This window comes from Lithohypha guttulata (genome assembly GCF_036872675.1).
Source record: "Lithohypha guttulata strain CCFEE 5908 chromosome Unknown scaffold_3, whole genome shotgun sequence".
NCBI lineage: Eukaryota > Fungi > Ascomycota > Eurotiomycetes > Chaetothyriales > Trichomeriaceae > Lithohypha > Lithohypha guttulata.
Window position 1 is genome coordinate 1089503 of NW_027042752.1, and position 26337 is coordinate 1115839.

The 26337-nt window shown below is 49.4% G+C and overlaps 8 protein-coding genes across 8 annotated transcripts; 2 read left to right on the top strand and 6 right to left on the bottom strand.

Moving 5' to 3' along the window:
- Positions 1 to 1701: 1701 nt before the first annotated feature.
- Positions 1702 to 2262, bottom strand: UBC2 (Ubiquitin-conjugating enzyme E2 2; the record flags this gene model as incomplete). The annotated part of the gene is made up of 3 exons (XM_064898531.1): positions 1702 to 2050; positions 2103 to 2167; positions 2221 to 2262. The coding sequence occupies 3 exons, from the start codon at positions 2260 to 2262 to the stop codon at positions 1702 to 1704; spliced, it is 456 nt and encodes a 151-aa protein (XP_064754488.1).
- Positions 2263 to 5881: 3619 nt separating this feature from the next.
- On the top strand, positions 5882 to 6316 carry LTR64_004185 (uncharacterized protein; the record flags this gene model as incomplete). The annotated part of the gene is made up of 2 exons (XM_064898532.1): positions 5882 to 6016; positions 6083 to 6316. The coding sequence occupies 2 exons, from the start codon at positions 5882 to 5884 to the stop codon at positions 6314 to 6316; spliced, it is 369 nt and encodes a 122-aa protein (XP_064754489.1).
- A 330-nt stretch (positions 6317 to 6646) lies between these two features.
- Positions 6647 to 10040, bottom strand: LTR64_004186 (uncharacterized protein; the record flags this gene model as incomplete). Its single annotated transcript, XM_064898533.1, has 2 exons — positions 6647 to 9066; positions 9113 to 10040. 2 exons carry the CDS (start codon positions 10038 to 10040, stop codon positions 6647 to 6649), a joined length of 3348 nt encoding a protein of 1115 aa, XP_064754490.1.
- A 1370-nt stretch (positions 10041 to 11410) lies between these two features.
- TVP18 (Golgi apparatus membrane protein tvp18) lies at positions 11411 to 11961 on the bottom strand (the record flags this gene model as incomplete). Its single annotated transcript, XM_064898534.1, has 3 exons — positions 11411 to 11711; positions 11765 to 11859; positions 11911 to 11961. 3 exons carry the CDS (start codon positions 11959 to 11961, stop codon positions 11411 to 11413), a joined length of 447 nt encoding a protein of 148 aa, XP_064754491.1.
- A 1857-nt stretch (positions 11962 to 13818) lies between these two features.
- On the top strand, positions 13819 to 14991 carry LTR64_004188 (uncharacterized protein; the record flags this gene model as incomplete). The annotated part of the gene is made up of 1 exon (XM_064898535.1): positions 13819 to 14991. The coding sequence occupies one exon, from the start codon at positions 13819 to 13821 to the stop codon at positions 14989 to 14991; it is 1173 nt and encodes a 390-aa protein (XP_064754492.1).
- Positions 14992 to 16343: 1352 nt separating this feature from the next.
- Positions 16344 to 20037, bottom strand: EFR3 (plasma membrane localization protein; the record flags this gene model as incomplete). The annotated part of the gene is made up of 2 exons (XM_064898536.1): positions 16344 to 19752; positions 19802 to 20037. 2 exons carry the CDS (start codon positions 20035 to 20037, stop codon positions 16344 to 16346), a joined length of 3645 nt encoding a protein of 1214 aa, XP_064754493.1.
- Positions 20038 to 20577: 540 nt separating this feature from the next.
- Positions 20578 to 22305, bottom strand: LTR64_004190 (uncharacterized protein; the record flags this gene model as incomplete). The annotated part of the gene is made up of 1 exon (XM_064898537.1): positions 20578 to 22305. One exon carries the CDS (start codon positions 22303 to 22305, stop codon positions 20578 to 20580), a length of 1728 nt encoding a protein of 575 aa, XP_064754494.1.
- A 1460-nt stretch (positions 22306 to 23765) lies between these two features.
- Positions 23766 to 25983, bottom strand: LTR64_004191 (uncharacterized protein; the record flags this gene model as incomplete). The annotated part of the gene is made up of 2 exons (XM_064898538.1): positions 23766 to 24357; positions 24410 to 25983. 2 exons carry the CDS (start codon positions 25981 to 25983, stop codon positions 23766 to 23768), a joined length of 2166 nt encoding a protein of 721 aa, XP_064754495.1.
- Between the last annotated feature and the right edge of the window lie 354 nt (positions 25984 to 26337).

Here is a 26337-nt window from a genome sequence, read left to right on the forward strand (position 1 = left end):
ACAACCGTCTCGGGCTCACGAGGTTGGCTACGCCGTGTCTGGCGACTCGTCCTCCTGCTTTCACGTCTGCTCTCCCTCCGTGACTTTTCGACGATTGGTGGAGCAGGGGCTGGTATTTCAGACATTGAACTGGCTGTAGGAGAGCGTTTGACTGATCTCGAACCGCGATGCCGCCTTATTATCTCTTCCTCGACTACTTCTTCTCTGTTGCCGCTATAGACCTGCCGTATTATAGCAAGAATAATGAAAAATATGAGTAGAAATCCAAGGACTGCACCTAGAGTTATACCAACGACGGTACCAGGCGAGGGAGAGTCGTTGAGGTTGGCGTACGTGGTGGGTATCACCAGTACTTGCTGCTGACGCTTGAAGTGATTGAGGTTGCCTATGCCTGTAGCCGATGAAGAGCTGTCTCTGGCCGTAAGACTGCTGGAGGAGGTAGCTGCATTCCCAGCAGCCAGAGCATGCGCACGATCTATTATCAAAGCGAATACGGATAATAGAGGAGGGTTATTGGGATCTTGCTCGGCTCGAGGCGAGAGGAGGTGAGGTATATGAAAGGCTATGGCTTCTGTCGGTGCCATTTTGAGTGTGTAGTTGTGCTCTGTTTGACCGAGCCCTATTGCATTGTCCTATGACCTGAACGATTGCTGTCGAAAGACTCTAGGTTGGGCGGCACTTTGTGGAGAGCGTCTTTGTAAAGCTGAAATGATTGTTAACGAAAGACTGAATTGTGACTTCAAGGAAACGGGAGGTGTCGAAGCTTGCAGCGGTATGAGCAACGACCACAGTTTGAAGAGTGAAGAGAGCGACAGCAAGCGAAGAGGTAGGAAGAGAGAAGCCGTGATGATGGCCCTCATGGCCGCACATGCAAAATGCGGAATCTCGAAGCGTGCCCTTGTGCTTCTGATTGGCGGCTATGCTCGGGATGATCCTTCCAGCCACGCTTAAATTTCAAAAGCTTGCTGACTTCCAGGGTTGCCCTTGTCAAGTGGGTGGCTGGTCTTTGCGCCAATGGCTCTGACGTGGTACACGAATATGGACCGAGTGGTTGGGAGATCATCACGCAACAAATGATTACTATACAACTTTCATCTGTGTCCCGTGCAACTGCAGCCTGCGGATGTCCAACTCCGTTTCAGCTTGTGCAGTTACAACGGTATTTCAAACGTCCATCAAGGCCAGGATAGAGTACGACAGCTCAGGCTTTGTGTCACGTTGCTCAACAGCACCCATTTGATCTTGCACTATTTGGGCGAAGTGCATGTCAGATCTTACATACTAATACAGTGCATGTGCTCAAGGCCTAGCATTATCAGCTGCTGGTGTGGGGAGGTTTAGGGTTGCGAGGACCGTTGCGTACTCGAGTCAAAGGATGCAAGCCAAACCTCAGTGTCAATCTCAGCTGGCACGAGAGCGATGCTGATAGAACACATCTTGTGAACCATAATGTGTGGTAATCAGAATGAGGAAATCATCTAAATCTCATGTGTCTCGTGCTAATTGTGCGGAAGAAGACTGCACCAGAGAGTCGTTGTCTCGTTATAGCTGTCCCGTAATCCTTACATCTGCTCATGAACGTGTGTCGCCAACCTGGCCAAGAATCGACATATCCAACAATACCATTACTCCTTGAACGCAGTCGCTGTTTGAAGGCAAGCTCATGATTTAGACGCTGATCATCAATGACTGAGCTTTGGCTTAATCCTCCCAACTCTTCTCAACTGTTTCCTTGACCCGCTTGTTGTACTCTCTTCGGTTCTCCTTGTACAGGTTGCTTGCCTCAACGTTGGCAGGGCTGCTAGTGTTGGGATCGTTCAGTAGACTTTGGATACTCGTGAGGATCGCAGCAACATCGTAGGTCGGACTCCATCGGTTTTGCAGAATATCCAGACACAATTCGCCTGTGCTATAGACGTTTGGATGGAACATAGTAGACACAAACTTGACTCCCGGTGGCTTGTTGGGGTATGCCTCTTCGAATTGCATAACAAGTCGAAATGTACCGTCCTCGAAAGGTGTATCGGCCGGTCCTATTATGACTGCGTTCCTATCAGGTCATTAGCAGGATGTCTAAGCTCGAGTAGCCTCTGCAAACTCACCATGTCATCACATTGTCTGCAATAGGCGACGCCGACACACCGACAGGAGGGTCTGTTTGCATTCGCTGAAATATATTAGCTACCTGCTTTCCTCCACCACTCTATCTGTCGTTCTCACCTTGAAGTCACGCATGAGGCGACGCCGTGCGGAGGTCGACATTTCTGATGCTCGTTTTTGAGAAGGAGACGTGAAATGTTGTAGAATGTAAGACGTTGTTCCGCAGTTTCGAGACTATGTTCGATATCGGTGGTTCGACAGCGTGGCCGTAATTCTTGTGAAGTATAAGGACGAAGGTCAGTACTGAAGGCATGAGGCTGCGGAGGACGCTTTCCGTCTCGGTCAATGCGGCAAACGGGCATGCGACTTCCGCCCCGCCCAGCCAGAAGTGACGAGTTGGAGCAGCCTGAGGCGCCCTCGCTCGGGTTATCCTTTTGGCCCGCTTTTCACCAGCTTTGGGCGTTGAGAAGTAGCCTATCTGATTCACTATCATTGCACTTGCCAGGATTGACGACCACTTCAATACCGAGTGAAGGCATGTACGTAACATCGCCGACGTGGCTGCTTCTGCAGCTCTTGCAGCCTGCATTGCTGCTGAACCATGGAAACGCGATCGTGCTTCCTAAGCATAGCCACAGTGTCCTTCACGTATCTGAATCTGGTTCAGCCACATGATATCTGCTTAATATGACAGAGGCGGAGGAAGCTGACAAAACAGTGAAGGCAGCACACGTCGAAAAACCAACCAGAAACACAAAAGCTTGGTGGCAGGACCTGACAAAATGGACCGATGATGAGTTTGAGGAAAGGCGAAAAGCTATCATCACTCGCATCCGCGAAAAATGGCCAGAGGAGTCCACGCTCAGTGGCCGTAACCAGAAGCATGAGGTTCGACAATGGTTGCAGCCACTCGCCTCTACCTTTGACGATTCCAATTAGCTCGAGCGCGTTAAAGAGACTGACAGATCAGAGCGTCAACTCTCACCCTATACTAGCTGGGCTTTTTATTTGAACCGGAGCTACCGCGTTCCAAACCCTCCTGTCACCACGCCCACCTACGCTTTCATACAGCCTGATCATATTTTACCTTCAGTGAATAAACGTCGTCGTTCCGTCCCACGTCAGCAATCCAGTTATTAGAGCGAATCGACTAACCAAGGCACCGCCGAACGACGTCTCACCAAATCAGAGCAAAGCACCGAGCCGCCTTGTGCATTTAGGGACGTCAAACCTCAAGCTTTTGACTGGGACGATGTTGAGGTTGAATTGGTGTCTCTCATTTAAGGCTGGGCCATGTCTGGTTGCCCATGTATGACCTCAAGCCTGTACCGAAGGATCGTCCTTGTCACTGGTCTGATTTCAAGCTGACTGAGCCTTACAAGCAGTTTACCATGAATACTGGTAAATCAACCGATCCTGTCACGCACGAATTTGTGTATTCGATAGATACTGAAACTTTCAAATTCCATCGACAAGGTGTCTGCAAGATAGTACTAAGGCGTTTCTCACAACACTCCACTACCATCGATCTTCTGCCTCTTCTCGTTCAAGATAGAACCAGAAGTGATGAACACCTGGAAATTAGTGCACCACGACATGCTACGGAAATAAAGTCTCCACAACACAGCATCAAGAGTCCTAGTGGTCAGGCCTGGAAACCCATCAACGATGGAAAACCACCACACGAAAATTTCAGCTCGTCAAACGCGGACCGGAGCAAGGTGACTCCCCATGCTGAAAGACCTACCATGTCGCATTTCGCAAATACACACGGAACTGGAAGATCTCGTTTGTCGGGCTTTGCAATAGATTCTGCAGATGAAAGCTCTTTCTCGCCTAGACCAGCTAAGCGACTCAAGCATGCATTTAGTCCTGACAGAACTGGGCTTATCGCTCATCAGACTGATCGCAAGGAGGTTCGAAGCTTACAACGCCAGGAGACTGCGTCCTCTGACGAAGCTGCCGAGGGTTCGCAGAAAGATGCAAGTTGACATATACCTAGACATACCGAGAAGTTTTTGTTCTCTCAGACGGACGCATCGTCAGACGATGAGCAGCCGGACCTTCCTTCAGTGCCTAAGCTGTTCAAGGTCGAGAAGAGGTGACAGCACCAGCAAGAAACCTAGTGTACACGTTACGCAGCGCGAACCTATCAGACTCGACACACATAATTAATCGAGAGAGTGTGATCATTATTGTTAGCATCTTCAAGTGCTCGGCTAAGGACCACTCCCAGTCACGGCTTGGTTCATCAATCGTCTCAGTAATAGAGGATACCAAAGTTCTGCTACACAGAAATGCTCCGGCCGAGTTCTGAGCTCCATGAGAGGAAAATGCAACACCAAGCACACCTCGTACTCCAATCTTGTGTATGTTTTGCTTTACGATTCAGGCTATATACACAACTCCCAAAATGCTTTTCGGTACTTCCATGTATACTTCACTTCCATTTCCCTACTGATCTGTATTAGGTCACTTTTATGGCCCTGTTTCTAATCCGATACTTTACCCATCAGGCATGTGGTCTATATGAGGAGCTAACATGCTGGCAGCTGATACGTCGAAGCGCGAATAGGAGCTGGTCTTGGCGGGAATGTGGATTCCTGTATCCCGAGTACGAAGGGTATTCGTTTTTGATATGAAGATGATACGCTGCACAGGGGTGCGAGATCAGGCATAGTATCAAGCATTTTCGGTGCTTACCAGATGTCTGCTATCGTGATCATGTATAAGAGAATGGCAACTGCTCCACGGAACGTACTATTACCCAACAAAGAAATACAACTCGAAGGCAGCAAAGACAACAAAGTTACAACCAGCCGACTTCTATACAAAGAAGACTGTCGAGCTAGTTCCAGGACGGGAATTCAGCACACGGACGATTCAACTCCCAGAAGTTGACGCTGCGGTTCGTAAAGTTTTGCTATCGTTAGCAACCATGTCAGGTAGCTCAGCACAAGGTCGTCCAAATCCTGCCTTCCTAAATAACGTACCAACAGCCATTACAAGTACAATATCTTCAAGCACTACCTCATCCTCTACGTCCTCGTTGTCCTCGTCGTCCTCGTCAATAACTACCGCAAGTACAACATCAAGAACCTCGACCTCAACGAGCACGTCTCTCGTCAACTCTGCCACCGCCACAAGTCCGTCGTCGCGTCCCGAACCAACATCAATCTACTTTTACCCCCCCTCCGTTCCAACCACCATCGTATTCTCCGTCCTCTACTTCGCCCTGATCCCATACCACTTCTACCTCTCCATCTTCCTCCCTCACATCCGCCGTTCCGTTCACCAGAAACACACCTACACAATTCCATTGTTCATCGCTGCAGTCCTCAGCACTCTTGGATTCAGCCTACGTATCTTCTCCATCTCTTCCGAGTCCAGCCGCTCAAGCATTGGTCTCTACGCCTCAAGTCAGACGTGGATAATTGTCGCGCCGATCTTCGTCTGTGCGACGCTATACCTTCTGATTGCCCATTTGATCAGGCTGTGTCTACCCGAGGGACGTGAAAGGGTGTTCCTCGGCATCAGTCCGAGATGGCTGGGGAGAGTCTTCGTCACGAGTGATGTGTTGAGTTTTCTGTGTCAGGGGGCCGGCAGTGCCATCGCAGCTAGTGGCAACTGGCAGGGACCGAGTAAGGATGTTGGAACCAGCATTTTGATCTTAGGACTCGCAGCACAGCTGTTTACCTTCACGATATTCATGATCGTCCTGGGGTTATTTTGCAAAAGGGCCAGCAGCGGGCACACCGACTCCCGAAACAACAGCGCAGAAATGGCAGCCAACGACGGCGGCATCTTCACCGCACCTACCACCACCAGCACAAGCGAGAAGAGCCGAGAATTCGGCTTCAACCCCCTCCACAAACAAGTCGTGAAAGGAATGTGGATCGCTAGTATTCTCGTCGAGGTAAGTCTCCCCACCTCATTCCTACATAAACCCCCATGCTCATCTCACTAACATAAACCCTCTTAGATCCGCTCCATCTACCGAACCATAGAATTCAGCATGGGCGTCGAAGGCTACCTCTTCCAACACGAGTGGCCGCTCTGGGTTTTCGAAGCGGTACCGATGTGGTTGGCCTTGCTTGTGTTGGGGATCTACCATCCGGCCAAGTGGCTGCAGCAGAAGAGGAGGAGTGCCTTTCTTGATAAGAGTGATAGACGTGTTGCGCAGGCGGGTGCTGTTGATTTGGGATTACCGAAGTAAGTGTGGGTGGGAGAGCGGTTGTGGAGAGCCTAGGGGGTGGGGTTCTGTGTGAGTGTTTCTAATGCTCCGTAACACCAAATGCATGCTCATGAGCATACAGTAGCTTGTTGTGAGGGAAGTATAGAGGATGAATTTTGTGTAGATAATACAGTAGACAGAAGAGGTTGTACCATCCATTTTGAATCTATGATGCCACCACGTGAAATTTGCATATCTGACGGCAATAAATGTCGCCAGTCAATGAATGAATTGCTAGTGTGACAGCGAAGGTCTTTTTAGATCTCTACCTCATAAGGCCAATACAATCGACATCACATCCTGAACCAAAGCTCAATCTACGATTTTCCTGGAAGAAAAGCTTGCCTGCGGATCCTCCACAGCCGTCTGCTTCCCGTCAGCCAAAGCAGTCATCTCTTCCAATTTGCCATAATCGACATCATCCTCATTCATGGGCTCGGTGGGGCCTTCCGATGCAGGCTCTACGTCGACCTGTCTGTTAACACTGCCGGAAATTGGCGTGGTAGTCTTATTTAAGAGGTCATGCTTTCCTGTTACAGAATGAGTATTCGCCGGTTCAGGTGCGGGAGCAGAGACTTGTTCATTTCGTACCTTGATGGATTCGTCTGCCGCCTTGACTTCTGGTTCATTTGTTGGCACTCTCTGTATTTTTGCAGGAACATCGGAGTCTGAGGCTGTTGTCTGTTGGCTGGCTGGCAGGACGTGTGTTGTTTCTCTTGAGTTTTCTCGGTCAATTGGCTCTCCGTCCAATGTGCTTGCGGTCGTCTTTCGTGTCAACTCTCCTTCAAAGTTCTCGTTGTCCCCTTCTGGCACAGGATCGGCTGGCTCGCCAGCTGTGTTTGTAGCAAGACCACTGGCGAGTTGTTTCGGTGCATCGATAGGTCTCCCAGCCAAGTCGTCTTCGGCCTTGGTCGTCGGAACTGGTACCTGTGCAGCGTAGTCGACCTCAGTAGTACTTCCAGGTTCTGCGTCAATCATAGACTCTTCCTTCACGTTTGTTTCTTCTTGCGTCTCTGAGATAGTACTGAGCTCGTCATGGTCATCTATCCGCCACAATCCTCGTGGCGCAAACATCGTAAACGATGCCGTTGATTTTGTATCAGCAGCAGCTTTGGCGGGAGCTCGACGTTGTGGACCTCTAGCACGGCCTTTCCTAGCATCCTCCAAAGGCTTAGCTTCGATTTCCGGTTCTGGTTCCTTCTCTTTCGGTGGACCAAGTCCGAGTTTCTTGTTCAGATCGTTCATGAAATTACCTCTCAAGCTGGCGAAATTACCACCAGCAGGTCTGGCAGGAACTTGTGGTTTAGCCTTTGCTGCCACTTGAGTGTCGGTACTCTCAGTAGAGCCTGCTGAGGTTACTCTGGTCAAGTCCTCATCCGCAGCTTTCTTACCTGGCCTCGGTGGTACCTGTGGCTTGGGCCTATCTGGTAGACTCGGTGGTGAGATCTGTTTTGAGAGCAGACTTGTATCCGTGGGTCTAGCATCAGTCGGAGACACCTGTTGCGTACGCTTCTGTGGCCGTACTGGAAGTTGCGGAGGCACACTCGGCTCGACTTGATTAGAAGATGCACCTTCACCTAGTCGACTCTTTGCAGGTCGTTCTGGTACCGGCGGCTTTGACTCCAGCGGGCTTGATTCTGGTTCAACTTCGGGTGTGCTAACAGTTGTGGTCAGGTAGTTGCTGTCGGGAGTGTCTTCCCAAATGTCTCGACTCGGGAAGCGATGAGCAATGGCTGGGCGGGCTTTTGTTGGCATATCATCCCTGAGGTGAGGTGCAAATCTGGACTTGGCCAGTCTTTCTTCTAGTGGTGCTAGATTATGTTTGTCCTCTTCTGGAACCTCTCCTTTGCGTGCGTGCTCAGCTTCTGGGGATTCAAAGGTGGAAGAGGCCCTCAGCTCCGATTTCGAGCTGTCGTTTTGTGACGGAAGGTCAGGGGTTGATACCTCGGCCATGTGCATGGCACTGCTCGGTGTATCCTCCCAGATGTCTTGACTTGGGAAGCGTCTTTGCAAAGCATCTGGCCTTCTCTTGAAACGTTCTGCAGTGGTGAGAGCCTTTCTCTCCTCACTCTCCTCGAATAAAGGCTCGTACTCGGCGACATCTTCCAAAGGTGTATGCATATGATCTCGGTCGTCCTGATGAGAAAGAAAGCGGGACAGAGAGTGGGAAGCGCTGTGTAACTGGTAGATGCTGCCAGGTCTGCTTGCAGGTCTAGATGTTGGGGTCAATGCACCACCGTTATGATCGTCATGCTGCTGACTTCCACGACGTTCGAACTTTGGTGAAACAGCAGGCTGCATGAAATCTGCTCCAACACTTTTGGCGACTTCGTCTTCTGCTAAGATCGGAACCCTATGCTCATTGCCGTCCTGATCATGGCCAGTGGTAATGTAGGGTGATCCACCTGAAGTCTCATTTATTTGTTCCTGACCACCAGTAATTTTGTTGTATCGTCGGTCGGGTTGGTCGATATGATGAGTTTCGTCGTCAGTCACAGCCTTATCAGTACCATGAGTCGAGAGCCTGTTTCTGCGGATCTCGGCAGGAGGAGCATCTTCTGCAGGGAAACTGGTTCTGCGCAATGGCGACTCCATGCTCGGTTGTGAAGAACGTGTATTCAGACGGGATAGCGGCTCGGGTAGAGGTGTGTTTTGCTGTGATCGCTGATAAGTTTCCGAAGCCATATAGCCGATCTGTTCGTCAGGAAACGAGTTGATGCTCTTCTGGGTGCCTATGTGGGATTAGTTGATTTGGGGTAGAAGTGAAGACGAGCCTACCAAAGCCAGCACCACGAGACGCAGTATCTCGCACAATCTTGTTCAGTTCGTCACTGCTCAGTGCATAACTACCACGTCCGCTACCAATACCTTCGTACACACCATGACCATGGCCTTCCTCGTGCTCAAGTTGGTCCGGATGTTTAGCATACCAGTCCCGTTCGAACTTGTTGTTGGCAATCATGCCGTGGCCATGAAGGCCATAACTGTCAGGCGGTAAGAAATCTTCAAGGCCACTCTTCCTCCTGTTGTGCCTGCGACCAGACTCGCCAGTAGCTTGTGGTGAAAGACCTTGAGGAGTGGGAGCTTGTACATCTCCGAGCAAAGGATTGATGGGAACTCGCAATCCCAGCTCCGCGGGGCCGTGCTCTTCCGGAACTACAGAACGACGTCGCTCATCAGCTTGAGTCGAATCGGGACGGGAGAAACTTTGCCTCGATCTCGTTCTAGTTGGGGTCAAATCATCGTTAGACGGCCTGCGAAGACCCTGGCTTGTAGCCTGAGCTGAGTCAGTCCTGGTCACACCCTGAACCTGAGCAGTAGCAGTCGAGGTAGGCAGAGAAGGCTTTGGAGCGTGCAAGTGCAGATCCTCGGCAATTGTACGCTTCTGTGCCGCAGCATCCTGAGCAAGAGCCGAAGCTGGAGGATCGGAGCTATACTGAATGTTGGCATATTCCATACCCTCCTCGCCTGGAGTTGGCAAGTGGTGCACACTTGGGGGCCTCATCGAGGAGGTGAGGTCTTTTGGCCTTGACGGAACATAAGGGTCGTTCAAAGGAGATCGTGGATAATGTGAAGGTGATATGGATCGGTCGACTCGCCTATTTTGCGGTCGTGGAGGTATATCAGGCAGCTTAGACACCCCTTGAGCTACGGCCTGCTGCTTGACAGGACGAGGTGGGATAGTGGGAGGAGCTGGTGCCGACATATTCAAGTGATCGCAGATATGGACGAGCTTGGAATGATCAGCTTATGCCGTGAAGGTAAACAACAATTGCCTGTAAAGTGATCGTCATAACACGATCTGAAGCTATATAAACTTGTACTTTGTGACCAACATGACGAGGATAGCAGGTTTCTGAACCAGGAGATGTCGAGGGTGGGTATGACTTACAGGTGCTATAGATGTAAGACTGACAAAAGGAACTGGGACGCGTTTGAAGCAAGAAGTGCACGATGTATACAAGTTACGGAAAAGTGGGATGTCAATACTGTTCGAAGGAAGATGGAGTATAAGTTGTCATAGCATTTCAAAATACGTGTGCCAGGTCGAGGAAAGGCATGAACCTTGAAATCTGCTGACCGTCAAAGGTCGACATCGCGCGCATGCATGACGAAGTTTAGCGGGTGCCATGGCTGCGTTTACCTGCGGCAGCGACGACCGCTTGGCCTGCTGTGGATATTCACTGCCATGCAGGTCCAGATAGTTGGAGCACTTGTGAGAGGGCATCGGCCAATGATCGGAAAGGTATTTTGCGAGATCCTCAAGCACAAGCACTTTTGTGCCATAGGACCCCCAAGCCTTTTGTGGATCGTCAATGTTTCTCTTTACAAACGTTGCAACACTGAGACAGTAGGTCTCAGGCACCTCTCTGGTAGTGGACATACATAGATAATGACTGAGCATCTAAGCCGCTGGCTGGGACACTGCTGAGTATCAAATGAGGCATTTACAGTACCTCAAAATTAGCGTTCTGGGGAAGTTCCACCCAGAAGCAATGTTCAGCGGTGTGTACCAGTGGTGTACTGTTTCCATTGCCATGGTTATAGAGATTACAGCCTCTCGTTCATGGTTCATACCGCGTGCGGTTCGCATGTCTTGTTTGTCCCTTTGGTCCATCCAATTAGAGTCATGAATAACCACATTCAACATTCACGTGTGTACGGCACAGTAGCAGATCTGAAATCTAGTCCTCGCTCCTCCGCGGCATCTTGCACTTCGGAGATGCTTTGCATTGGCCCAGCCTCAGCGATGTGCACGAAACATACTTGTATTGCTTGTGCCAAATGTTCCTAACAACATGCAGCAGTAACTAGTGCATATGGAATCCCCACAATAGCCAAGGCACGAGGTCTGGGGTAACTTTGCTGCAGTACAATCCTAGTACAGTGTAAATTATGAGGTAAAACACGACTGATCCATAATACCTGGTGTATCGCACGTCGTGGTTCCGAAGCCAGAACCGTAATCAATATCCCATACTCGCTTGCTCGTGAAGAAACAGAAGAAGAGTTTTCTCTCCAGGTGAACCAAGTCCAGATGCTCAACGAAAACTGCTTTCAAATCACTCGACCCACTTAGACGATCATCTGCGCGACGCCTTGGCCTCCCAGTGCCTTACTCGCGACAAAATCCTGGTTCTTAAGACCTGCGACGGCATAGCAGGAAGCGGTAAGCAGCATGATGATGCCTGCAGCGATAAGACTGCTAGGATCGTACGCAGCGCTTAGTATCTGGAACACTCCCATGACAGCGTACATTGCAGCGCGCATGTAGTTCGTGGTGATGGTTCGGACAATGGCGTCGAATTTGGCAGAGGTTGGGCAGATTCGAAGGAGGAGTGGGATCTCAACAAAGACCAGGATGAAGGCGCAACACCTATGGCGGTTAGCACTTGTTGAAGGTTGAACCAAGGGTGGTCAACGACTTACAGCAAAATGATACTCCATAGAATAAGCAGGTTGAAATGGAATATGTTGGCTATACCTAGCGCAAAGCCGAGCACTATTGACAGAACTCCGAGCCACTAATGTTCGTCAGCAGATGTAGTCGTTTCGGCGCTCCGTTCCCTACGTACCTGAGCATATAGAGAGAAGTTACGAGACCTGAGCTCGTCCTGGAATCCCATGTTGCTGTCGATATCGTGCCAATCTTCAGATCAGGAAAGTACCTTGATTCTGACCAACAAGATAAATCACTACAACTCAACTAGATGCGTTGAGCACCAGAACCCCCTCTAACCGCAACGCTGGACGACTTGAACCCTTTTCTTAATGGGGATGGCTCGAATAGGTGCGGCTGAAGTCGAGCGCTGGTGGGTAGGAAAGGGATCTTCTAGAATAATGGGTTGAGACTATTGACCGTAAGGTTACAGCTGAATTGCAATTCTAGTCGTGCTCGCAGGTTGATGCTGTCGCCTTGTGCTGTGTATGGTCAGAAACAGCCAGGTGTTTGAAGACGCAGGAGACCCTGACTGCGCAACAAATGAGGCTAACGCTTTACTGAACAGCAAGCGCGAGGCGCAATACGCGTACTAGTCTGTGCCCGCTCACGACGTGTATTTGCGGCCACTTTTGCTGGTCCTGAGGACGCGCAGAATGTTCGACACAGGAGCACGAGAGCTTTATGTGTAAATGGCTACTGATTTGTGCAAAAGTTATTGTTGAAACGTTACGACAATGCTGCAGGTCTCGAAGGCTGAGCTCTTTCAAGCCACGTCAGCTTTGTTGCTTGCCGCACTTCCCTCACCCTTCTTGAGATGGCTCACTGCGCCGAGCACAGGCAGATCTCTTTCCTCTTGACCACTCATCCGCAGTGATAACACCTTCCAATCTGGACATCCATTGTGTGGACCTGGTCTCCGAAGCTGACTCTTATTGCCTGCTGGCTCTTGCTAACATCTCATCTTACTAGTGAGCTCCTTCGCATGGTCAAGCACTTGCTGGATATACCAGTCTGAACATGTCATTGTAGACGAAATAAGACCCTGACTCTGGCTGCAGCGTGAAGGTCTGTACAAAGTTCATTGGTTGTGCCTGGTCATCAACCATCAGAGCTCCTGTAACCAGTACCGCAATTCCTCCAGCCTGGCCTGGCTGCGCGTCTATCGTGTCGGCTCGATGCTGGACTTTGACAAAGGGTAGATTCTGCTTCGACGTCAACCCTAGGTACATGTTTGTAGTGCCGACTTCAACCCACCGTGAGCTTTTCCATGATGTTCTGTGTGCCTAAGAAAGGCTCTTTCTCAAATGTCAACATAGACGTGTCTCGCTATTAGATCAGTGAGCTATGGTCCGTCTCTCGACGTACGAGTCTTGATCTTACGTATAGCGCTGCTAGCTGGGTGCGATCCGCGTCGAACGTCTTGTAGTAGAATTCAACAAATTGTTCTGCCGATCGTGAGTGCTGATTTCTGTCGCATGGAGACGAACCCACGAGCAATAGTCTGGAAATCTGTGGTGTATTAGTTATTGACCGTTGCTTTTATTATTAATGCTTGCAACCAGCATAACTTACCACCCATCCTGAAGTTTGTCGATTGGCAGTGCGAAGTGCAAGTATAATAAACTCCTCGATAGATATAAAACGCCGTTGAGGTAAAGTATTGGGACCAATAGCTGCTCAATACAATATAGAGTGGTTGCAAGCAGTTGGTCTATTTGCGGTATAACAAACTTATGATTTGCGCCGTTGTCCCGCACTGCAGCAAGTAGTACCACCAGCCTAGGGAGCGCCTGCGTCATATGTAATGCCAAGGCTGGCGCGGGACACCTGTAGAAACCATTCAGCTTTCAAGGTCATGCTTCGAAGCTCATGATCAATAGTGTGCCACGCACCAAAGAGCTTGTTCAAGTTGCTCAATTTCTACTTGTGGGTGCGTGTTACTGATGAAGAAGACTTTAAGGTACTACAATGTGACTCAGTTGGTTGACTCGCTCCAATACTATCATCTCTTGCCCAGGAGTAGGTATTACTGATTTCCACAATGGCCGCGATCACTCTTCCTAGTCCCTTTAGCACAATTCCCTTGTATCGCTTGAGTTATGATTCTCCATCGCCTGTTCACTTACTGTCAGGACTAACACAATACGTTAATAAAAACTCGTCCCGGCAACCTCAAATCCGGTTGTTCTCCAAGCGTGAAGATCAAGCTGGATCTTTAACTTGCTATGGGAACAAGTACAGGAAGTTCGAATACATAATACCGGATATTCTTGCGCGGAAGGACGTCACTACTATTGTGACCGAGGGTGCTCTCCAGAGCAACCATACTGTACAGGTAGCAAGCATGGCCAGAGTCATTGGAAAGAAGTGTACCGTGCTCTTGCACATGGGTATAGGTGGTCTGCGTAAAGCTGTAGACAAAGACACGTTCCTGAAGGTTGGGAATGTCCAGCTGAACAGAATCTTAGGCGCAGATGTCAGGATCACGGATGAGACCGATACAGGTGACGAGAATGGCCCGCTCGTCCCCATCCTTGACCAGTTGAAAGCTCAAGGTGAGCGGCCCTACTGGATCTCGTCCGGTGCCAGTCTGCATCCGCTTGGTGGACTTGGTTACGCACGTTGTGCATTCGAAATTGCCTCGCAAGAGAAAGAGCTTACGGCATTGACAGAATCGGGTGGAAGCGGAAGATTTGACTACATCTTCGTTGCATGTGGTAGTGGCAGTACTCTGGCTGGGCTGATAGCTGGCTTCAAGCTGTTGGAGAAAACGACACAGTCCAACAGACAGGTAATCGGGATCATGACATCACCCACAAAGTCTCGCTCATACCAGGAAGAAAGAATATTGCGCTTGGCCAGGAAGACCGGTCATCTCATCGGGCTCGAAGACGAGAACAACATTACTGCACAGGACATCCACCTTGAGGATGCCTTCGTTGGAGAGGGTTATGGTATTCTAGATCACAAGACGGCTGAAGCTATTAATCTCGCAGCACAAGTCGATTCTTTACTACTCGATCCAGTTTATACCGCAAAAGTCATGCGCGGTATGTTGGCTTGGGCGAAGGACAATAGATGGCTGGGCGACAGCGCCTTTTCCAACCAGGACAATTCCACCACGAACGCATTATTCATTCATACCGGAGGCCAAACCGCATTGAGTGCATATGAGGACGTCTGGTCGCGAGATTCTCGTGACGTTGCTCTTTAATGTGCATTCTTTCTCTTGGTTTCGTGTCAGACACCGACAAACCACACCACACCGAATATTTACAGCTGTGACAACAGTGTCTATATATGCTCTCACATGAAGATACAGGATCGTCGATCCAGAGATGCAAGCCCTACATTCTCGATTTCCGATACTCGAATGACACAAAGATCCCAAGAGGTCAATGTAGTCATACTCTATTATTGACAAAGATTGGCGATTCAGAACACCAGCTTCAGCCATTTTTGCACCCGTCCGCAGTACAGCCTCACATTCTTTCCGATTGACGCGAAAAACCCCAACTTCACATCGTCCAAGAACAAAGAAAAAGTATCCACCATCCACGACTCTCGAACTCTGCAGGACCCCTGACCCACAACTCGACCACAAAGACAAATGCTGCTGCAAGTAGATAGCAGCCATGTCAAAGAATACCAGCCGAAAATGAGGTCTATAAGAAAATGAGACCTGAGAGTCTTCACGTGTTTCACCTCTTCTCTATCACCCTGGCAACCCACGATCGCTACCGGCAGTAAAAAATACACCCAGCCAGGGTCAACGTTCATTCAGTAGAATCAGTTGCGAGCAAATAATGTCAAGCCAGTTCCCGAAGATTCCTCCTTGCCCTGGCCCGCCTCCCAGGAAGCCTCTGCCACCAATTCCAAGAGAGAAAAAAAAGATACTCAGTAAGCAGGCAAGCAGTACAACCTTCTCTTAGCAAGGCAGACGTTTCGAGAGGTCAAATCATGATGAGTCTTTATGACTCTTCAAGCAAAAAAAACACATAATAGAATGTCATATCGAATTGGTCAAATATAATGTTTAATGGTGGTTGTAGCTACTACACTATGTAGACCGTGAAGCGGAATTATGATTCGATATTTATTATAGCCTCTGAATGTACGTGCTTACAGACGAACCGAGCATCCCATAAGCGACAGTAGCAGTACCATCCGCATTGTATCTCTCCTCAGTGCTTAGGCCCTCCAGGTGGTCCGATGCATAGAATCCTCGCCATAACTTCTTTGCACATCAGGCGTTTCTTCTGGTAGTTCCTGGCCGATATGCAGCTGTGGCTCTGCTAATCGAGACCACTGTAGCGTGTCCAGGATGAAGATGTATCGTTCTTACAGCCCTTTTTAGGGGAATACTTCTGGTCATACGGGAAATAAGCAAGTAGCCAGCGGATAAATTGCAGGGATCGGAGATTCACGACTTTAGTCAAGCCTACGGTGGTCATTGGCCTCAACTTTCAACGAAATTACGAATTATGGTAGGGTCGAAGACTCCACGCTCCACGCTTCGAAGCATTCGACACAGAAGATTTTGTCTATGTGAACGCTCAATAGTAATCAATAGGGAGGCTTTATCACTTTCCCAGCAGTAACGCTATGGACGAGCTCCCTTTCCTCCTCTTCATCTTCTGCCGATGCATCGACTTTAATACTAGCCAGCAGAGAGTGGAGATCAGTCTTCCGACCAGTAGTAGAATGGCTCCAAATACTATTTCCGCCAGCTCTACTTGCGGGCCTACTTGTTCTGGTTCTGCTTTTTTCTGGCTTTGGCAGCGTATTCGTGGAGCTTGTGTCGGGCCGATGTGGTAGTCCGGTCGAGGGTATTGCGTTGGTGGGTGCTGAGTCTGGGGGCACTATGTTTTGGCTGTGGCGTGCAGGACTAGTATCTCTCGGCCATGTGCCTGCCATTGGTAGGTTGAGTGCGCTAGGTATCTTCGGTACAGGTGGAATACCATTGTTGGTATTAGGATCTGTGGCAAATGTTGCCAGATCATGGTATGTCGATATAGGTTGTCCTGGCTCTTGGTGTTGTGCAGGTATTGGGTTCTGAACTTGGTTCACAGCTATACTCAGTCTCGTATTGGGAGTAGTCTTATCGTCGAGTCCGGTGCCCACATCACCGAGGGAATCGTCATCGGCTGGATTCCAGCTGACCATGCTGTCGCTGCCGCTACTATATGCGCTCTGCCTTGACCTACTTTTTAATCTGCGTAGAGGACTGTGACCACGTATACCACCATTTGTGCCTGCCAAAGCCCTCTTCAGATCGGACATGCGCATCGTAGAATCTCGACTCGATGTTTCTGGATCGCGTAATGAGCTTGCAGTACTGTAGTTTCGAACTCGAGAAAGGCTGCCCAAACCACTCGTCAAAGGTGGTGCCTGTGCCTGAGTTGGTGACGGGTTTGATTCAGAGTCTTGTGGTATATTGCGTCCGCCGAAGCCGATGCCATTCGATTTACCGGCAACTGAAAGATGTTGTCTTCCAGTGGATGAGGCTGCTGTTCTTGAACCTGTCATAGACGGATTACTCTCCTTGTCTGCTAATGCCATACAGGCTTCTCTGGACCAGGAGCCGCACATCTCATCCTTGATCTTTTGAGGTATCTGATTCTCAGGCGATGGCTTATGCACGGGACCGGCATTGTACCCATAACCAAAACCCAAAGTCGGTACGGAGAATACCCTGCCTGGTGAGGACGGAGGCGAAGAGGCAGGAGATACCAGCGACCTATCGTATGCATCGCCAACTTCGCTGACAAACATATCGACATTCAAGAAGGGTCGTATCGTGTTGACAGCAACCTCAGAGATGTCATTCGCCTTCTCGTGTGGTGAACCAGTGCCTATCTGAGCCAAACCTAGTGGGGGAAATCGAACACGATCAGACCAGCAACCAAAGCGTTTCCTTCTTGAGATTTCGGCGTTAATTTCCGAGCCGATAGACGAGCTTTCAAAGTCCAGCTTCTCCGCGATGGCCCATAGATAACCGTGCACCAAGCTAGCAATTCGTGCTTTGGCAGTTGGAGAGTGGTCGTCACTGTTCAGGACAGTGCTTTGCAAACCAAGCATCATCGGCAGGCCATTGCGGACAGCATTAACGCCGAGGCGCTCGATGAGGGTCCAAAGTAGCAAGTATAGTAGAAGAATTGCTGGCTCATTATCCGCTTCGTTGACAGCTTGGTCGTAGATAGCTAAATGCAGCAGCTGTAGGAAAGTCGATTTGGACTGCTTGTCTCCTTTTCGAGAAGCATTCGAGACTGCACGCTTGGCCATGGCAACTTCGCCATTCGTGTCTCGTTTGGCCGACCGTGGCTTTCGTAACCCATCTTTGGGCAGAAGCATATCCGTTCTGTTTGTTTCCAGCCGGAGCCAGGTGATTATGGCATCTACATAAGCCACCCGGACTTCGGAATCTGCATCTTTCAGCAACCACTGCGTGCCATCCCACACTTGGACTCCGACCCGACTGCGAACTTCTGCTGTGGAACCCGTATTGCTTCTACGGACATTCGCTGTTCGTAGAATGTCTTTCACAGCCTTCAGAGCGACCACCCTTGCAGTGGCAAAAGAGAAGAACCCATCCGTTGAAGGGTCTTCCTGCAGATGTGCCGATGTAGCGATAGCTTTGGTTGCAGCAGCCGGGTCATTAACAGCAGCTGCTGCGGTTGGCACATCCGATGTGGCTGAAGGCTTCAGACGAGCCATAATAGCAGTCAACATGTCCGAGATCTGATCGGTGTAGTATATGTGTGTGGCCAAGTCACTGATGCATTTCTGCAGTAGGGTCAGCAATTCTCTTCGGACAGGCGAGGGGGCCATCTCTTTCGAATCTGGCATGCGGCCTCTGCTAGACTTCGTCGGTAGAGCTCCTGGATCGAATGAAGCTGCGATATCTCTGTACAAGCCTAGAGTATCCGCACCTGAGGGCTGCGGATTGGTGCTCATTTCACGAGAACCAAGTTGTAGCAAGAGGAGTGTGTGATCAATGAGTCTGAGTAGGACGTCCATGACACTCAGACCGATCAAGTTGATATCCGAACGCAGTAGCCAGTCAATTAAAGAGGCAAGAATGAGCTGCTTCTCGAGTATGACCTCGACTATTGGACTTCTAACCAGTGTCTCGACTGCGGTGATGACGATGATGAACCGGTCTTGTACAGGTGTCCATCGTGCAATGGTTTCGAATAAACTAGTCGCCCAATCGGGTGTATGGCTAGACGTTGTGTCCGACCTCGACGAGGGCTTCGGTCGCTCCCTGGTTGCGATATATTTCAACACAAGACTCGTAGCAAGACGCATCTGTACCCTACTAGCCCCGGTGCTTAGAGAAAAAATTTGCTTCAGACAACGAATAGCCAGCACGCGAACCTCCTCTTCAGCAGCCTTGTCAGCATCCGCAGTTGTCTCTGCAGCGGTGGCCGGATCCGATGCGACCTCATCGACGCTGGGAACGGTAGCGCTGCTCATCCTTCTTTTTCGAGCGAGTTCCATGCTTTGTTTCTCACCACTTGATGCCCTCTGCTGCAACGGTATCAGACTACTCCCCTTTTCAAGATCTAAATTCTCCAAAATGAGCGGCATCACAGCATTCAGCTGGTCAGAAGTGTCCACGGCAAGAGCATCTGAACCAACCACAGCACGGGTTGCTTTGAGCGCGATCGTCCTTCTTCGGGTAGAAATAGGCACGGGCTGAGTCGTTGAGGCTTCAAGTTGACCAAAAGCAGCATACTGTTGAACAATTGACTTATACTGCTTGGTTCGTCCTTGGTCAGCTGCGAGGGACGCGGCATCGGCATATTTGCAGTAGGTTTCGAACGTAGGAACAGACTCCTCAATCATATCAATGTTCTTAGAGTCAAGGACGGTATTCAAGACAGACAATACGGAATTGGCATAGAGGGCTAGGTCTCGTGGGGACTTTTCAATGATTGAGGAAAGAATCTGGAGAGTAACCTGGACATTGCTTTCATACAGTCAGTATGATAATCAAATTCCACCTACGCAACACTTACCCAAGCTTGACGCGCCATACGTCGCTGGCGGTCTTTTTCTCCAGAAAAGCACCGATCTTTGTCAGCTTATTGCGACGCGAACTGGCATAGTAGAGGAGGTAGCTGAGCTCGCTGGAGTTGGGCTTGACCTCCTGCACATTCTTCTGGTATTTGGGGTAACATTTCAGCACGAGAACCTGGTGCTTTGGCCGAAAGCGATCGCGTGTGCCATGTATGGGATGTAGAAGGGAGCTCATCGTCGATGGTTGAAGGCCGCATCAGTTGCGAGCGTTGCGCTGAGACAGACGTCTGTCACCGCCGCATGATGTACAAGTGCGAACGAAGTTCAGTGTAGGTAAAGGCGAACTTGCGACGAGGAGAGAGTGGTATAATCTAGTGCTTGGATATAAATAGTGGTCGTGACTGCCATGTCAGATGCATGCGACTTCGTCCTTGAGGAGGGAATCTCTACCAAGCTAAAACAAGACGCTATGACGCAGATTTGGTCTATTGCTCCTGCCCAACGCATTCAGGCGTCTAGGCATCAAAAGATCAAACTAACCACTCCGCCTGTGGTTCGTGCCTCCTCCTTCCTCGAACTTTGCACCACATATTCTTGTAACTAAATGCTTCACTCATATCTGACTGGAGTTTTTGTGTAACCGTATTTTGACGTTAAAGTGGTCCAATGCTCTAGTGTTATGGAACACTAAGCAACAGCAAGCTTTGTTTGAAGTCCGACTATGGTTTCTGGCTATCAAATTGTGCTGGTTTCCTTCTGATGTCTGAGTAGCGCTTCAGGTCTGGAGAGAACCATCAACTTGTCTGATGCGCAACCGAAGTCGTTCTAACCAGAGCAGAATGTCATCCGTACCACATTGTCTGCTTTGTGCGTAGCTGACTATGTGTCTGATATGCTGTGGTAGTCTTCTGGTGGCTTGCTCGATACTTTCGATGTTCAGGTGGTGCTCAACTTCCATTCCCTGGAACGAAGCAGGAACTTGGCAGTAAAACATACGGCGTGCCCTTTCATCTTGCCAAGCGTGAATCGCTACTATCTCGCTCATTAGTGCAACCAAGTAGACTGCGTCCATGCCAATGGTCTCTGTATCGTGACGTGTAAGCATTGGGCTCCGACTCATGATCATGCTTTTCTGTGCTGCCTCTACCAACTTGTTTCGCAAGTCAAGATCTGAGCACTGGAAATTTGTCCTCAGGTATGCAAGCGCCGAGCCGAAGAACTCTTTCATTGTCTCGAAACTCACTACCATATTCATCTGGTTCATACCATGCTTGATTCGAACAACTGAGTTGTGGTCAATCAGAGGACCCATCTCGGGCCACAGATTCCTCATCTCAGCTAGCACATGTTCCATCCCACCTCGGTCAAAGCCTGTGCCTGGCTGAGTAAAGCATGCTAGGCCATGATATCGCTCAGTCGGAATCTGGCCGCTAGCCTTGCTGACCTTCAGAAAACTAGTACGAACCTGCTGAATAACCCGGGAGCTGCGACTGGTTCGTATCGCCTCCAGTATACCTCGGCTCTCTTCATTTAGTCCAACCTTCAGTCGTGACATGAGGCCGGCTGACATGTCTGAGATAACAATCCGCCGGTCACGCTCAGCTAAAGGTTCAAACAGCCTTCGGAGATCGAGATGAAGCTCAAACATGTCCAGATCAGCCAATTCATTCGTCAGATTTGCAAACAAAATATCGCCATCTTCTCCCTCCTCTTGTTTGATAAAGGGAACGGTAGACGTGCTGCGCTTGATAACAGGCCTTGGAGCGTCCTCGAAGTCGTGATTGATAAGTTGCTCTGGAGGTGTCAGCTCTTTCGCCTTGTCCACGATCACCTGGTTCCAATTCTTGTTTCGCTGCGCTGGCCGTGCTCCAGCACTGGCTCGATACTCCCATCTGTAAAAGATGCGCTCATGCGTGATGAGTACAGGCTGACAGAGCCCGCTTCGCGGCATGATCAATGCGAATAGTCGAACAGACGTGCCAGTGTTCTCCTTGATGGGAGTAACGACAAGAATGGGAGTAAGCACCTCATTCCACGAGATGATATGCTCAGCTTCAGGTCGAGTTTCGCCAACCAACTCATTCTCCGAATACCGAAGAAAGGTCTTGTTGTCCTGGAACACTGGATCATGCTCCTGCAGAGTGTATCCCACCACAAGGTACTGGGACACAGACGAATCGTTCCCGGCAAGACTGGTATCGAGCTCGCGTGCAGTATACGTGAGGTCCTGTCGATAGACACTGCCTACACCTTCTTGCTCAAGCTCTTTAATCTTCGCCTCAAATCCGCCCTTGACCATGGTCGCATTGTAGGCGTTGATTACCTCAAACACTGTGCGTGAAGAAGCTAATCTATCTTCCATCGCCCATCCGTGGATGTTGAAAGCAAGATCGGCGATCTGAGGAGGCGACGTCGGGACACGAATGCCAGGCGCATTGTTGGTGTACTTGCGTACATATGGCCGCTTGAGCTTTTTATTTGCTGAAGCCTCGAATCCGTTCATCGTCAAAGGGTTTCCGAAGCTTTACTGAATGACCCTTTAAATCGTGCCGCCGTGTTGCAAAACTTGTCTCGGGTTTCAGTCTGCCAAGACAGTTGAAGACGTAAAGAGATTCGGCTCAACAAAGCGTGGGGCTAGTGTATATCTGGAGAAGAAGTGGCAAAAGCTGAGGCTTGTATGCTTGAAAGTAAGGGCAGGGTCAAGTGAACTTCGTCACTAGTCAAGTCCCAGCGGGCATGTTTCGGATAGAAGAGGCTTGAGATTCTGAAGTAGCGAAGGTCAACTGAGGACAAGAAACTGTGAGAACAAGAACCAGGAAATTTGCGGCTTGGACAGGAAGAACGAAGGCTATGTCAGCATCAACTAGAAGTGATATACATCCCAGTACCAGCCGGCAAACAAATTGATTTCATGAAGGTTCCACTTACACAGACACTCTGCCTCGACAGATCAGAAGACAATTTGACCTTTACCAGCCAGCGGGGCAGTAACGCGGCATATTAGAGCTCCTCTCAGATCATATATGTGAGACGATAATTTGCGTGTTTGCGGTTCAGGTAACAATCAACCTCTTCGCATGCAACACAGTTTTCAAGTTCAGCTTGAAATAGGCAGTATCCCAGTGTCCATCACTTCTGGGAAGGAGTGGACGAATAATGCCACAGATTTGCCGCACTTACAGCGAAGCTCTGTATATCTGTTGCTATGCGGCATGAGTGATGGAAATAATTGGAGCGCCGATTATGATCTGTGGACACATTCGGTGAATATTCAGTCTTCACTGTCCCTCATTCTAGCACTTGCGAGAAAGTGCTCTCCGACAACACGCACCTATGCCTTCGAGGTCTTCAAGTCAGATTCCTTGGTAGTGCTACAGGCATCTTGATTATCTCAGATACCGATGTTTTCTTCTTAGAGTCAAGTGCGATCATACGGTACCCATCCAATCTTTGTCAGGAGCAAGTTAATAGTTCCTCTAGATAGCACGACTGACTTGAAGTGTCTTCAACTCTCGCGACTTGCACAACTCTATAGCAACCCACAGTGCAAAGTCTGGAGGAAGATAGTGACCACTGTCAAATCTTTTGAAGATAGCGACATGGTCCGCCTTACTTCGACAGTTTGCATAACACGAGCGCCTGGAGACGATCTAGACGAGTGATACAACCAAAGCAGAAAGTGCTTCAATTCTTTCAAGCACAAACGTAACGAAATTGCGTACACGAACAAGGGCTTTAATCAAGGTGGTGAAGGGAGTTGCGTTACATCTGAAAGACATGTCACCAGAACAGCAGATTCAATTCACGTCTTCGCGATGACTATGCCAAGCCGCTAGGATGTACGCTAACATCACTCTACTGCCAGTGAGGATCTCAATCGCAACACATCTGTATGTAACAAAAGGGCGTTCTGGTAATCACGACTTGAAGCAGTAATATCTCTAGGCCAGTCTGTAAGTATCACTACTTTTTGCCTCTTGTCACGATCCCATCGAGCTTGAGTTGACCTCCTTTCGAGCCTTTTGTGTTATTTCCCCTTTTGGCCTTGTGTGGTGGCTCCTCATCAGTCAGATATCCAACATCAGCGTCCGTTCCGTATGCATCAGTATGCTCTTCGACGCTTCTTGTTCTCTTCTTAGGTTTCGACATAGTGCCGGCAGCCTCATCCTTCTTCACACCACCTTCAGGGTAATCGAAAATCTTCTTCCACTCTCCACTTAGAACTTTAGGATCATCACCATATAAATGAGCACCATATGCTTCTTTCATCTTGTCCAAGCAAAAACTCCTCATTTCACTGAAATCAAACATTGGCTTCGGATATTTAGCCATCTCCTCTGTGCCAGTATCTATACCATCCCCTGTAATTTGACAACCCCATCTCTTCTGGTCGGCGATTGGTGCCTTGTTAGGCTCATAAATGTACTTGCTGTCAAAATTCTTGAGCTCAGGTACGTACTTGCGGACAAAGTGGCCTTCTGGGTCCCATTTCTTGCCGAATGCTATCGGACTATAAACACGTGTGAACTGGCTGAAGAAGGCTGTACAGCTTAGCCTGCCGATATGTCAGAAAATTTCAGATTCAGAAGCGAGGTATTCAAACTCACCACATCCAGTTCCCCACATTACAAGCTGTCTCGTGATCAATTAGCCATTCTTCGAATACCTCTGCGCCTCTTTCCCAGCTCACATAGCAGCCGCCTCTTGTCAGGAATGAAGCCACAGAATGTCTTCCTAGGTGATGCATCCAGCCTTCATACTTCAACTGCCGCATCAAAGCGTCGATCCACGGAAATCCAGTCCTCCCTTCCTTCCACCTTCTGAAGTATTCTTCTGCTTTCTCATCGTCCACATTGTACGTGCCGTCCAATAAGTGCTCCCCAACTGGCGAGTCTGAATAGTTGCTCTGCAAATGCCAAGGAATGAACCTCGCAATTGGGTTGCCCTGTGTCTGAGCGAATGCCCAACCCAATGCAGCTTGCGCTCCAAAATACATATCTCGAAACAATAGCTGTCCTGGAAAATTCGTGGGCTCTGGAGCGTTAGTCTTTCCAGCCTTCTTCCGTTTCTCGAATACTTCTTGCACATCCCACCAAAATTTCCTTATGCTTAGAGTTCCAAAGTGGTGATGTGGACTCAACAGGGTTGTACTTTGTGGCTCAAAATCTGCTGGACTACTCTTTGGTTTCTCGAATGTGCCAACATATTCTTCATTGTCGATATACGATTTTAGGAGCCTTAATGCTTCCAGCTCACCACCCTTGTGTGGCGTCATTGCCATTTTCGGATCAATGGCCATCTCCTCCAATGTCACGACTGCAAAATCGTTGTTCGGACCAGCGACATTCTCATAATGCTGCTCCTCCTTGTCCAGACCGCGCTGCCCCTCATTCACATCAGGCTTTCTGTCTGGCACCTCGTGCTGAAACTCCGCAGCACTACTAAGATCCATTTCTGTCGGATCTAATGGATCAGGCAGCCATGTAGGAGTAGGCAAACATCTCCTTGGCTCACCTTTCTTACCACCATCTCCAGGATCAATCTGCTCCGCAGCCTTCACAGTCTGAGCCATAGTCATCGTCGGCTTCCCACCATTCTTCTTAACCAACTCATCTGGATCAAATAACGTGCGACCCATAACAGTAGTAACAACCTTAACCTCCCTCCCGAGCTCCTTACTCAACGCACCAACCTTCTCAAAAACCTCCTTGTCCCGATCCTTGGCATACGCATCAGTATCCTTCTCAAACACAAGGACATCAATCTTCCACTTCCGAATAAGCTTCGGAATCACCGTCGTCGGCCCTTCACGCACCACATGCAGCTTCTGCTTCGGGTTCAACTCCTTCAATCGATCACTCAATACTTGCTGAGACTCGAGCAGAAATTTCCAGCGGTTTGGGCCAACACGCGCACGGTAGACATAGTGAGGATCCCAGGTCCAGATCGGTATGAATGCGCTTGGCTCGAGCGAGAGGGCGTGGTGGATTGCTGGAGAGTCGTGGATGCGCAAGTCTGTGCGGAACCAGTATAGGACTCGTGGGCCGTTGCTGCTGTTGGAGGGAGCGTTAGATTGAATGGAGTGCTTGACTGGTGGTCCTACTTTTGATCGTGTTGGTGATTTGAGTAGTGTGGCTTCTGGCTGCGCTTTCGAAGTGTTTCGCTTGAATTTAGGCGGCATGACTGTGGTAGAGCTTGAATATTGAGAGACTTTAGGTCTTGTTGTGCTGCCACAGTGGACGTATTCGCCACGATTTCTCTCGACCGCTGGGTGGGATAGTTTCGCTCTAAGCTTCGACCAGGAGCGCGTCATAAACGCAAATCAAGTGTACAACGAGTTACGTCGTATGGCCTGTCTAGCCAGAGTGTTCTGCAGCCCATCTTCTCCTGTGATGTCTTTGCGACAAGTATCAATTCGTGTAGCGAAGTGAACTAAGATCTGGGCACTAGTGGATACGAGAGTTCGAGCAAGGGAGCTCAGTGGTCATGACGTGATTGGCTTGCACCAAGATCGAGCGAGTGTTTCTACAGGCTA